General features: G+C 35.6%; 1 protein-coding gene across 1 annotated transcript in view; it reads left to right on the top strand.

Annotated features, from left to right (window-relative positions):
* dpr21 (defective proboscis extension response 21) overlaps positions 1-14,172 on the top strand; it is a 333,010-nt gene extending 318,838 nt beyond the window's left edge. The window contains exons 6-7 of the mRNA XM_068285717.1: positions 13,749-13,917; positions 13,983-14,172. Coding sequence (XP_068141818.1) covers positions 13,749-13,917; positions 13,983-14,080 — 267 coding nt within the window. The 3' untranslated portion in view covers positions 14,081-14,172. The remainder of the gene's footprint in view (positions 1-13,748; positions 13,918-13,982) is intronic.
* The last annotated feature ends 224 nt before the right edge of the window (positions 14,173-14,396 follow it).

The following is a 14,396-nucleotide window of genomic DNA, read 5'->3' as shown; positions in this document are numbered from 1 at the left end:
TGAAATGGTATAATAAAGTCGCCAAAATATATGTAACAGGCAGAAAAAAGCTTCTCCGAACCTATAAAGTATATATATTCTTGATCAGGGTCAACAGCCGAGTCGATCTAACCATGTCCGTCTGTCCGTCCGTCCGTCCGTATGAACACGCAGATCTCACCAAATTTGGTATGTATACTCGTGTATTATGTAAATATATAGAGTTAATTGGAATTTTGGCCACGCCCCCTAACGCCCCCAGGAATCACATAGAACTTTGGTATGTAGACTAGCTTAATAGACGCGCAGATATTGGCTATTTAAAAATTTTGCAACGCCCACTTCCGCCCCCGCAAATTAAACAAAACTGATTTTATCAAAAACAAACAAAGCTAAAGTCACCAAATTTAGTATGTATGCGCGCAGAGTATATACATTTTCATATTTTGCCAAGCCCATCGCATTTAAATTCGGCAGACTAATTATTCTTATCTATTTCTACCAAACTACCAAATTTTATTGAAATCGGATTAGAAACATGCAAAATATGCGTATGAACGTATTTTACTAAGCGGTCCACAAGGCCAGAATTGGCCGCTGGCTAGTGGCGGTGCCAGAGTGCTCGTGTGTTTGTAGAGTGAGCGAGATAGCACATAGTATGAAGCATGTAAAAACAATAGACATACATTTGGTTTTCGAAATTAAAAATAATTCGTTTCACCTGGTGTATGGTATACCCAAGTCGACGAGACGACTTACTTACTTCATTTTTCAAAGCGTCTAAGGGCATCCACAAAAAGGTGGACTTTCAGGTATTGTTGGCTTCCCCCAATCTTTTTGATTATTGATTATTGAAATGATAAAACTAAATATTTTTTTTAAAAAGTTAATCTTTAAAATAATCTTCTTTTTGAAGATTGACCTGTCTACCAATTGAAAGGGAAATTAGCACCACAACTATAAACACGATTTTCATTTCTTGAATTCAAAATATGACCTGATTTTATTTAGGGCCGCCAAATGCGACGTTTTGGTTTTTATTTTTATAGTAGTTAGTTGTTGATTTAAGCAACCCATAAATTGTTAGAAAACCATGCTTCGCCTCCTTTCGCGAAGTCGTTTGGACTTCGCTCGCCTCTCCGATCTGCTCCTGCGGCCACCCGGCACCACCCTTTTCGTCACTGCAACTATGTTGTTGCTCTGCTGCTTACCTGCTGCCTGTTTGCAACTGTTTAATTGCTCTGCTGCTGATCTTTGTTGCCTACTTGCAACTGTTTCATTGCTCTGCTGCTGATCTTTGTTGCCTACTTGCAACTTCATACAGCGTTTGCAACGACATTAGTGTATATATACACTAGTTATTTTTATTATACTTTCGATATTACGGCTTCGAAAACGCCAAACACCAAAACACTCCGACTGAAGAAGTTACCACAGTTGCTCCAAGAGCCAAACTGCATTTAAAATCGGATAAAACTCTCCCGCCGCCGAAATTGTTACAGTTGCTCTACTAGCCAAACCGCCTTTAAATTCGGACGCACGCATTTTTTATTTATTAAGTAATAATAATTTGCTTTAATTTTATACTCTGTCTCTTACCACTGGTGGGTGAAACCAAGAGTTATTTATTTTGCTACCTTTAGCTGGTCTTAGCATTTACACTTGCATAAGATCTCAGACTTTAAGGAGCTGATCGAACCTCTGAGTCTATTACCACTGGTAGGGGAAAACTACAGAGTTCCTTTTTATCGAAGGAACAAGCATGATCCATCCGGAAGGACCAAAAATGAAGGGGAATTTAGCACCACAACTAAAAACACGATCTTCATTCCTTGAATTCAAAATATGAACTGATTTTATTTACAAATGTGGTGTATATATAAATGAAATCTTAAAATGAAAGAGACAACAATTGTTGTTTAAAGTACATATTTTAATGATTCACGTTTTTGGGGGTTGAAGATTGTTTATATTTCATACTTGGCGTCGGCTACTTGATACCGCGCCGCTGCACAGTGGTCGGTACTGTATGAAATTAGCGGCCAAAAATGTTTCCACTGACTATATCAAAGTGAAATCATAATATAATAGCTTTATAAAATTATAATAAGTGGTAAACAATTGTATTGTCATAAATAAACCACTTCAAACCCCTCTCATTGCACTTCTAGGCTATCAAAAAATAATTTTTAGAAAGTGTCTTTTTTATACCCTTGCGAGGGTATTATAAAATTGATCAGATGTTTGTAACGCACAGAAGGAGACATTTCCGACCCCATAAAGTTTATATATTCTTGATCAGCATGAGAAGCTGAGTTGATATAGCCATGTCCGTCTGTCCGTCCGTCTGTGCGTACGCGTTTTATTCAGCCGTCTTAAGAGCTATCGGGCTGAAATTTTTTCGGTGTTTTTTAATATCCGGCAAAAATAAAGTATGAAAACCATAAGGTTCGGACCACTATATCATATAGCTCTAGAAGAACTAGAAGAAACATTTTCATAAAAATCGAGTATATGTGATATATTGGATATAAAACCCCAGATCCCAAAATTTTAATCGGATAAATATAACACAAGTTACAGTCAATATAATAATCGGCTCTGCTCCCAGCTCTGCCGGCAGCGCTGCTTGCTGTCTACTACGTCTTTCGTCATCAACAGAGTAAAGTACATAAAGTGTATGTGTATGTGTATGCGTGCGTTGCTTTGCTTTGGGAATGAGGGAAGAAGAAGAACAAATTGTAAAATAGAGAGTAAAATTGTTTTGTTTGTATATTGATGAATTGAGTTGCAGAAAACAAATTTTGAACTTATAAAATTATTATTACCAAGGACTGCAAGGGTATATAAGCCGATGTTAGCTTCTTTGATTTTTTTATTTTTCATATATTTATTAAAGCATCAAAACTAAATAGAAAAATATAATAGTTTAATAATAATTAATTTAATTACGAAATTACAAAAATAGTAAATAAAAGAATAATGAATTAAGCCAAAAAATTTATTGCGGACTATTCGAGTAAATCAAACACTGATTTTGGTAAAAATAAGTTTTTTTTGCTTGGTAATTTTCTTTGACCAGAAATCAGAGGATCAGAGGTCAAAAGCAACCTATTTATTAAGTCCTGATTTGTGGCTACCCGTGAAATTATTCTTGTATGGTTTAGTCGATACTTCTTAACGTGCTTATTTCTTGCCTCAGCAGCTTCTTCTGAGAGCTCTCCAATAGATACTAATGCGTGCTTAATAATATCTGGCGCATGAATTAATATTTTGTGAACCGAGGGAGGAATATAGTACGAGTAATACTTAGTTGTTAGTTCTCGAGCAGTAGCTAGAGCCAATTCTCGAAATTTTTCTACATTAATTTTATAACCTGATGATAAGGTTTGTAGTAAAATTGCACAATTTTCAATGAGGTTTTTTTATGCCATTTATTTCAGCAGACACTTGGGCTTCATTGCAAAATCTTCTTGCAGTGTTCCCATCATTTGAGGATCCACTTCCACCTGTTCTTGGTTTGTCGACAATTAAATTCATTGTGTTACGAAATTCGCACTGAATAATTTGTTTCCTTCGTAGAAATTGTTGTTTATTTTCTGCGCCCCTTACTTGCCACTATTTTATTTCGAGTCTATATGAAACGTGAAGCATATATTTAAAAAATCGAATGTAGGCATGTAATGGAGACAATCCAAATTCGTAGCGATCTGTTTGAACTGGTTTTTTGTAAGCAGTTGTCGATATCATTCATCTCTGTCGGCTTAGCTTGGCATATGTAGCATTTTGCAGATGAGGTTTCAGTAAGGGCATTGCACACTTTGCCATCTACCATAGTTAGCATAAGAATGTGATCGACAACAAATTTGCGGTTGGTAACTGTTTGGAATTCCGTAGGAGCCAGTTCGTGAATTTTGTTTTTAATGTAAAGTTCTTCATTTTTTGTTAAAAGAACTGATTCCTTTTGAAATTGAATCCGTATAGGGCGGCAATAGCGGGTGGAGGAAGGTCGAGGGTTTTTCCAAATTATTTTGTGCTCCTCATCATCCTTTGATTCGGTAATTAATTGAAGAGGGACATATGATGTGATAAACAAATTGCTGTCTTCTGCATTATTATTTTCGAATGTTTGTTTATATTCGCTCTGCCCAGAGCTGCCTATTAATTTAAGGTTATTTGAGCAATCACTGAGTTCATTAATAACCTCACTCTGCAATTCTAAAATCCGCGATGCAGTGTGGTCCAATAATTTTTGCAATTCAACTTCAGCAACAGATTCTGAAACTGTTATTTCCTCCGGATAGCTTTTCTGTTTTTCCTTCAAAATACTATCATAACAGGGTAAGAAGTTAATATCCAGTTCATTATTAACAAAGCTTCTAATAAGCAGATACTGATGTTTTGTTAAATTTGCATCAGTTATAAGTGATATTGCTTCACACGTCTTTGCAGGAAAGATCGATAAATTCGGTTGTCTACAAGCATTTCGCAAATCATCAGCTTCGGATTCATCAAATTCTGCTATATATATATCTGCTATCCATCGCCGCTTAGTTCTTTCTGATCACTCAAAAAGACTTAAGATATAATCCAGTCTTGACACCACACTATTGAATTCATAACCATCAGATTCAAATGTATGTAGGAAATGAAGTGTCAGGCAGGCATAATCATTGCAATCGTTCGGTACCTGGTGAGCGAGACAGAACGACACGCAGCGGCCGTACCTATCTGTTCGACTCACTCATTGAAAAATAAAGCAGAAGCGTCGATCAAAAAGTACTCGCAATCGTACTCTCGCCTCGATCACATCGCACACCTAAATTTACCACTAAGGCCATTATAATAATAAATAAATATACGTATGTGTTCTCAGCACAAAGAAACATTGTTAATAAAATAAGTTTAAATAAGGAAATCACATCCTTAAATAATATTGAAATAAATAACTAGAATATTCCAATCCTACATGTACATATGTATGGTTTCCATTTGCTTTATCAGCAAATGAATATTTTCCAAACACCACATATCAAAAATATACATACATATGTATGTATATGCGTGGGAGCTGACATTGATAAGATGTTCCTGTATATACATACATATGTATGTATAAATTAAACGAATGCTTGATTAAAATTAAGAAAATAAAAATATTGAAACCAAAAAACAATTAAATATGACGATAAAAATAAAAACAAAATACACACTTAAGAAAGTGCAGTGTGAATACGAAGACAACACAAGAGAATAACACAGATAACAACAACTCAGTAGTGTACGCGTACAGAGACAACACAATAGAATAACACGAATAACACAGAAAATTGGAAAAAGTAGCAGCTGAAAAAAAGAACATAAACTAAGAAAATAATGAATAAAAAAAGCAAATAAGATTTATTTAATTAAAGTCACAAAACATAGTAAAATACACCTTTCACACAGGTCACTTATAAAACGTTAGTTATAAAACATTTGGTCAAAATAATTTTACACAAATATCTTTAAATATATACTATTAACCTTTTTTTCAATATTCATTATTAAATTTTGCGATTTAGCGCTATTATATATTAAATATTAATTTTTTCCCTCAGATCTAATTTTTAATCTCCGTTTACTGCACAGCTTGCGTGTTTTTCCTCTCTTTTCAAGCTGTTCTTAGCGCGTACCATGGAAATAACGGAAAAACTAATTCTCCAATTGGTTTGTTGTTTTATTTTGAATTAGTTTTCATAACCAGAGTTGCAAATTTCAGTTTTTTTTTTTTTTTTTTTTTTTTTGCCTATGAAACCGACCACTGTGCTGATACAATCTTAAGTGTTTTCCACAGAGTGTGGATGTATGTTTGGAATTAAGAAATAATTGCCAAATGAATCTTTATGACATTTTTTTTGTTTTTATGTTTTTCTTTCGTCTTGCATAATTTTTTGGTCAATCTGATTTGGTGAAGCCATTTCAGATGAACACGATCTTTATTTTTAAACACCATTTGGAGCTATGTACATCTCTGTGCCTTATCTGCAATTTCTAAAGCCTTTGAAGTATTAATAGCTTCTCAATTGTAAAATTTTTGTAGCAAACTCTACCGTCTTAGAATTTACTTCTCACTCGATCATTGGCGTTCGAGAAAGTTTGGCTGGAGTGTTTAATGTCCAAATTAAAAAAAAATTTAAAAAAAATCCTTACAATTTGCTGATAGATGTAATGACTCTATCTCAGCTCACTTCGAAATCACAGCTGGTGTACTCGGTCCATGGTCTCTACATACTGTAAACTGCAAACTTTACAACGGCAATCCTCAGCAGATCCAAATACCCAATACATGCCTCTAAAAATTAGAGGAACACCTAAAGGTAATAGAAAAACGAAAACATATATCACGATAAACAAGGTACCAGTTCCTCAAACGCACGTCGTCTTATATCTTGGCGCAAGCACATCGAAGCAAAGAAATCACAGCGAGTAGCTTTCATTGGATCATCAATGCTCGCTCTTCTCTACGACTGGAGTACAAGATTGTAAAAATGATCACTGAAGCTGCGTGGAACGACAACATTCAAAATGATCTGAATATACCTAGCCTTAAATTTGAAGTAGGCACTCAGCAGCTAAAGCATTCTGCAAAACAAGAACATTCAAATTCTCTTGCCAATTCCCTTACGCGAACTAAGAAAAAAATCGTTTTAAAATAAATGGTAGACCAATCCAATAATAAGGGGTTAAGAAAAATATCTCAAACTCGTTGTTAGACTCTAAGTTAAGAAAAGTTTCAACAAATACGTATTTAAAGCGTTAAAAAATAAGTTTTTTCTAAAGACAGTTAACAAACGAGGATTTTTCGAGATAACGTCATAAAAGAACTTTTGACTAAATTTTACTTACTACTGGGGAACGAAACAGCAGATTCGGACACCACTCTAAATATGTTAATAAATCATCATAAATAAATCAAACATATACATATATTAAAATCAAAGAAGCTAACAGCGGGTATGCCGAAGCTTATATACCCTTGCAGTCCTTGGTAATAATAATTTTATAAGTTCAAAATTTGTTTTCTGCAACTCAATTCATCAATATACAAACAAAACAATTTTACTCTCTATTTTACAATTTGTTCTTCTTCTTCCCTCATTCCCAAAGCAAAGCAACGCACGCATACACATACACATACACTTTATGTACTTTACTCTGTTGATGACGAAAGACGTAGTAGACAGCAAGCAGCGCTGCCGGCAGAGCTGGGAGCAGAGCCGATTATTATATTGACTGTAACTTGTGTTATATTTATCCGATCTCATTCAAATTTTGGGATCTGGGGTTTTATATCCAATTTTTATCACATATGTAAATTTCATAGCATACTCGATTTTTATGAAAATGTTTCTAGTTCTTCTAGAGCTATATGATATAGTGGTCCGATCCTTATGGTTTTCATACTTTATTTTTGCCGGATATTTAAAAACACCGAAAAAATTTCAGCCCGATAGCTCTTAAGACGGCTGAGTAAAACGCGTACGCACAGACGGACGGACAGACGGACATGGCTATATCAACTCAGCTTCTCATGCTGATCAAGAATATATAAACTTTATGGGGTCGGAAACGTCTCCTTCTGTGCGTTACAAACATCTGATCAATTTTATAATACCCTCGCAAGGGTATAAAAAAGACACTTTCTAAAAATTATTTTTTGATAGCCTAGAAGTGCAATGAGAGGGGTTTGAAGTGGTTTATTTATGACAATACAATTGTTTACCACTTATTATAATTTTATAAAGCTATTATATTATGATTTCACTTTGATATAGTCAGTGGAAACATTTTTGGCCGCTAATTTCATACAGTACCGACCACTGTGCAGCGGCGCGGTATCAAGTAGCCGACGCCAAGTATGAAATATAAACAATCTTCAACCCCCGTGAATTATTAAAATATGTACTTTAAAGAACAATTGTTGTCTCTTACATTTTAAGATTTCATTTATATATACACCACATTTGTAAATAAAATCAGTTCATATTTTGAATTCAAGGAATGAAGATGCTAAATTCCCCTTCATTTTTGGTCCTTCCGGATGGATCATGCTTGTTCCTTCGATAAAAAGGAACTCTGTAGTTTTCCCCTACCAGTGGTAATAGACTCAGAGGTTCGATCAGCTCCTGAAAGTCTGAGATCTTATGCAAGTGTAAATGCTAAGACCAGCTAAAGGTAGCAAAATAAATAACTCTTGGTTTCACCCACCAGTGGTAAGAGACAGAGTATAAAATTAAAGCAAATTGTTATTACTTAATAAATAAAACATGCGTGCGTCTGAATTTAAAGGCGGTTTGGCTAGTAGAGCAACTGTAACAATTTCGGCGGCGGGAGAGTTTTATCCGATTTTAAATGCAGTTTGGCTCTTGGAGCAACTGTGGTAACTTCTTCAGTCGGAGTGTTTTGGTGTTTGGCGTTTTCGAAGCCGTAATATCGAAAGTATAATAAAAATAACTAGTGTATATATACACTAATGTCGTTGCAAACGCTGTATGAAGTTGCAAGTAGGCAACAAAGATCAGCAGCAGAGCAATGAAACAGTTGCAAGTAGGCAACAAAGATCAGCAGCAGAGCAATTAAACAGTTGCAAGTAGGCAACAAAGATCAGCAGAAGAGCAATTAAACAGTTGCAAACAGGCAGCAGGTAAGCAGCAGAGCAACAACATAGTTGCAGAGACGAAATATTGATTTGTTAATTGAATTGATAATAATTGAAAGTTTCGTTTTTTTTCGAAAAAAAAAAACATCTGACTTAGGCTGCGGCCAGGCATTAAGCGACTAAGCGACTGAGCGACGTAAAATATTAAAGCTTATGAGAAAGCGTTGGAGTGGCCACAGCTGCTGAGCGACGAGCGAATTTTGTGAGCGTCTGAGCGACGTCGCTCAGCGCTAGAATTGATTCTAATTTTTAGCGCATCGCTGAGCGACGAATTGCAGACAATGCAAAAAATCTGCGCAGAATCATTAATTTCGGAACCACACTCATAAAGAGTATAAAAAAAGAATTATAACTGATAATGGTTAGAATGAAGTTGGAGTTATTTGTAACTGTTTTAATAAACTTCAAGCGGAGTTTACTGCGGTGGAGACTCAGTTCAGAAGTTTATCGCTTATGAATGAGTCTCCGAAACGTAATCGGACCAGTACCTGGGGTGTTTCTGTATCTGTAGATCCGCCAGCGTCTCTTATCGTCCCCGACCGGTCTCATGCACCGTCCACTTCTAATGTACAGAAATTGATCACGTTTAAGAGCCCGGTTGTGAATGCTATTAGTAAGGAATTACCGGTATCACCTGGGAATGATCTCTTAAAAACGATGCCTATTGTAGTGTCCGATGTGTCCGGGCAATTACCCATTCCAATGGATATTGCCGATAGTTCTAAAAGTATCGATGGCCCCGTAAACAAGTTGACTGCTGCAGTGGGTGACTTGTCCAACGTTACTGCTGCGGCTGACGCTTCGGGACCGCGGCCTCTCGTTGGCATACCACCAAAGAAACATATATTTGTTTCTAGGCTAGACCCTGTTGTCACATCTGATGATGTAATAGCCTATATTCGGAAGAAAGCTAACATCTCGAATATTGCGGTAGAGAAGTTTAAATTTTCTTATTCTCGGGACATTTCGTCCTTTAAAATTAGTGTTTCTGAACTTTCTTATCTCTATGTAGATAGTCTTTCTTTTAAGCATAACATTCTAGCTTTTACAGAGACGTGGCTAAAACCTGATATTGCTGATGCATCGGTTTTTTCCACAAACTTTTCTATATTCAGACGTGACCGTATTTCTCGCATAGGTGGTGGCGTTCTGATAGCTGTTGATGCTGCTTTATCATCTGAAATGATTCAATTTTCTAGTACCCAGGAGATTGAGTTTGTCGGTGTTTAATTAAATTTTAAATTTTTTAATGCTTTTATTACTTGTTCCTATATTTCACCATTGTCAGACATGGTGGTATATTTAAATCATTTAGAGGCAATTCAGTTTGTCTCCTCTTTAGTTTCCAGTCAAGACATGCTCAAAGTTGTAGGTGATTTTAATTTACTCGCTTTAGCATGGTCACTAACAGATGAATCTACCATGTTGCTGCCCTCTTTGTCACATGACTTTATTGATGGCCTTCTAGACTTATCTTTATCCCAAGTCAATCCTGTCTTAAATTCTAATAGAAAATCGTTAGATCTTATTTTTGTATTGGATTCATCTTATTGTAATGTTTCTAGGATTGAACCATTTGTTCTTCCCGAAGACAAATTTAATTCACCATTACTTGGTTCAAATAAATTACCTCTAACTAGGTGCTTTCGTAAGACTGACTTTGCCAGCCTTAATAAAAACATTGCTACTACCGATTGGTGTTATCTGTACAATTGTAGAGATATGAACTCAGCTGTTCGTTTTTTCTATGATACTCTAAATTCACTCTTTGAAATTTGTGTGCCTCTTGGTAGGCTGGAGCGGCTTAACAAACCTCCCTGGTTCTCTCGTGAGTTATCCAATTTGAAAAATGTGAAGACACGATGTTATAAGAAGTTTCAAAAAAGTTTCATAAGAATTATCTTCGGCGGTGTAAGCTTCAGTTTTCTTCTGACCCTAAACAATTTTATAACTTTGTTAATTCTAAACGTAAGACCTCTGTGCACCCACATTTTTGTCTTTTCAAAATAAAAAAGCGAGCACTGATCAGGCAATTGCCGATATGTTTGCGAATTTTTTCAAAACAACCTATTCCTCAACGGAATATCGAGCAAGTCCGTATCCTTATCATTTAGAAAAAGCTAATTGCATTTTCAATCCAGTGATTGATGAAAGTTCTCTTCTAAACGAACTTAAACTAGTTAAACCTAATTATTCTCCGGGGCCAGATGGTCTTCCTGGATGTGTACTCAGGTTCTGTGCAAACGCATTATGTAAACCCATTTTAAAATTGTTTCTATTGTCTGTCGAATCTTTCTCTTTTCCACCTATTTGGAAGGAGTCGTATATCATTCCTCTGCATAAAAATGGCAAAAAGTCCGAAGCCTCTAACTATAGAGGTATCTCAAAATTGTCCGCTATTCCGAAAGCTTTTGAGAAAATTATAACTTCTCAACTAATTATCAAGGGGTTCAAAAATGGTAATCAAACTGATGTAATATATACTGACTTTAGCAAAGCCTTTGATTCCGTTAATCATACCCTATTACTTTCTAAGCTGAGCGACATTGGGTTTCCACCCCTTTTCCTTTCTTGGGTTCGAGAATATTTAACAAATAGAAAACAGAAGGTACTTTTTAAGTCTTCTTTTTCCGTTTCCATTCCTGTGACTTCTGGTGTATCTCAAGGTAGTCATCTTGGCCCTCTGCTCTTCACGCTATTTATTAACGATCTTCCATCAGTCATTGTTCATTCGCGTGTGCTTATGTATGCTGACGATGTCAAGCTTTGTCTTACTCATAAAGATACAGATTCATTTAGTCGGCTACAAACTGATCTTAAAAACTGTCAATCCTGGTGCCAATTTAATCTACTAAATCTTAACACTACCAAATGTAAGGTAATGATTTTTTCCGTAACTCTCCTCAACTGGTCACCTATTTTTTAAACAATAGCCCTCTAGAACGTCTAAATAATATGAATGATTTGGGCGTACTTATGGACCATAAGTTAAATTTTAACACCCATACTTCCACCACGGTAGCAAAGGTCATGAGTGTTCTGGGTTTCATTAAAAGATGGTCAAAAGAATTTGACGACCCCTATACAACTAAAGTTCCTTTTACTTCGCTTGTCCGTCCTATTTTAGAGTATGGATCTTGCATTTGGTCACCTCAATATGAGTCGCACCAGATTAGACTTGAATCCGTTCAAAAGCAGTTCTTGCTATTTGCTCTTCGTGGCTTAAGCTGGGATCGCAATGTCAATTTGCCTTCGTATTCTAGTAGACTTCTCTTGATTAACCTTCCGTCCCTAACTAACCGTAGAATTATGCTTGGTGTCATTTTTATGCACAAGCTCCTAATTGGTGATATCGACTCGCCTGAGTTATTAACACAGGTGAATCTGTCGGTACCATGTAGACGGCGTAGACATTTTATGATACCTTTATCCCTTAGTCGTTGTTCTTCTAACTATGCTATGCATGAACCTTTTAGGGTCTTTTGCTCTGATTACAACCTTCTAGTTTTCAGAGTTTTCTATTAATATGCTTAAAACATCTATCCTATCACATTTAGTTAATAGATAGCTATAGTATTATTTGTTTGTCTGTTTCATCTATTGTGTATTCGTCCACGCGATTCGTGCCGTGTGATATACGACTGCACCCCACGGTCGGTCGGGTGGGAGGTGGGCACTTATCCGCTTGGGCTCGTCGTCAACGTCCGCTAAATAAATCTGCGGTTAATTATGGAAGGAAGGTTAAGCAGGTTACTTTGAGTTGCAAGTTTTACTCAAGGCACCTCCGCACTTTATACATAAGCAGACCGCCCTTCTGCCGGCGTCATTGGCAGCGTAGCTAAGCTGTCTTAGCTGTACAATGTATGTATAGAACCAAGAATCATTCAATAAAGAAAAGTCAAAAGTAAAAGGCATGTTTTTTGTGTTGTTTGAAAACACCAAATAAACACCAAACGGTTGCACCAGATCCTGCTGAGGCAATTTGCAGGAGGACGATGAAGGCATGAACGACATGCTTGCAGATCTGTTTGATGAAGATAACAGCAATATGTCTGTTATGTCAACACCGTCTACAAGTATAGACGGAAACCTACTTCTAAAAAAGAGAAAATAAATATGGAAACCGAATTCTTAGAAATAGAAAAAGAGCGACTGGATATGTTAAAAAACCAAATCGGAAAAGACAAGAAAACAGACGAAGAAAACAAAAACCAAGATTTATTGTTTTTTAAATCACTTTTGCCTTTTTTTGAAATCAGAAACAAAATACAAAATATAATTATATATATATATATTATTATATAATTATAGCTTAAAAATAAGGAACATCTACAACTTTAAACTACTTCTTCTGTTATATACTTACTTAATTTACTTACTTACATAATTTACACTTACCTTAATAACAAAACCAATCGTTCTTCAGCAGAAATTGTTGATCTCGGTTTATTTATTTTGTTATTAATTTTACTTAACAGCAAATCAAATGAATCGATTGACATGCGTTAATATTGCCAAAACCGATCTGGGTGGTCTCGAAGGCTACTGTATAGGTGATGAAACTCGCCATACTCTTTTCTCACCCGATTTATGGGATGAACGACAAACCTACGCCTTTGAATTCTCTTTAATTGCCTATATTTGCTATAGCGGCTTTCAAAGAGATTTCGGAGAACTTCTCTAGAATAAGTAATTTTTGCAACTAATCAACTCGAGCGGTGTCGTTTAGTGCGTGGACACCTCACTCAACGCGATCGCTCATTAACGTTGCTCGAAAGCGCGTCGCTCAGTCGCTTAGTCGCTCATCGCTTAATGCGTGGCCGAAGCCTAAACCTAACTGTTTAGAAGTGCGCCTAATTTTCTGGGAAATCATATTATTAAAATGATATCTTAACAATACTCTATTCAAACAAGATAATTTATTAACATATTTTTCGAATTTATGCCACAAAATCTGAAATTTAGACAAGAAAGGTTTTCTCAAGTATAGGTATGCTTAAAACTCTTTTAAATGCCAATATTTAACAACCATTTCCTTGTCTTGTGTATTTTTTCACTTTTTTTGCAGGAAATTAACTATGATTCACCACGAGGAGGGGTTTCAGTGATAACCGAAAAAGGAGATATAACCACATCGTATTTGCTAATACAAAGAGCCCAAATTTCAGATTCTGGAACATATTCCTGCTCACCGTCAAATGCGAATTCTAAGTCTGTTGCCGTTCATATCTTAAATGGTAAATAATTTTCTTACGCTCCAAAAAAAAAAAAAAATAAATAAAACTATATTTTTTGTATTTAGGAGATCATCCTGCTGCTGTTCAAAAAGCGTCAACATTAGTGGCTTTTACATTTCGTATGTTCATTTTAGGTGTTACTTTCAAACATTTACTAGTTTAATTATGTTACAACTAAAATATATTAAAAAAATATTAATCAAATCATGTAAATAATTTTTATGAAATAACTAAAAAATATAAAATAATTAAGCATGTTCCGAATTATTTCATTTGCAAATATTGAAACTCATTTAAGAATTGATTGATTTCTTGATAGCGACGAAATGCAGTTGGGAACACCTAAGGGATGTTTTGGGTACTGCAGTCGTCAGAGCTGATGAAGACGTTTGCTTACAAACTGTTATCTTTCCTTCCTGCATAGAATCACATAGCGTCCTGCTCTTTTGTTAAATCTGTTTGATTGATTTATTCATTCC

Source organism: Drosophila tropicalis, unplaced genomic scaffold (genome assembly GCF_018151085.1).
Source record: "Drosophila tropicalis isolate 14030-0801.00 unplaced genomic scaffold, ASM1815108v1 contig_1002, whole genome shotgun sequence".
Taxonomy (NCBI): domain Eukaryota; kingdom Metazoa; phylum Arthropoda; class Insecta; order Diptera; family Drosophilidae; genus Drosophila; species Drosophila tropicalis.
Note: the sequence above shows the minus strand (reverse complement) of the source record. Positions and strands in the feature narration are given on the sequence as shown.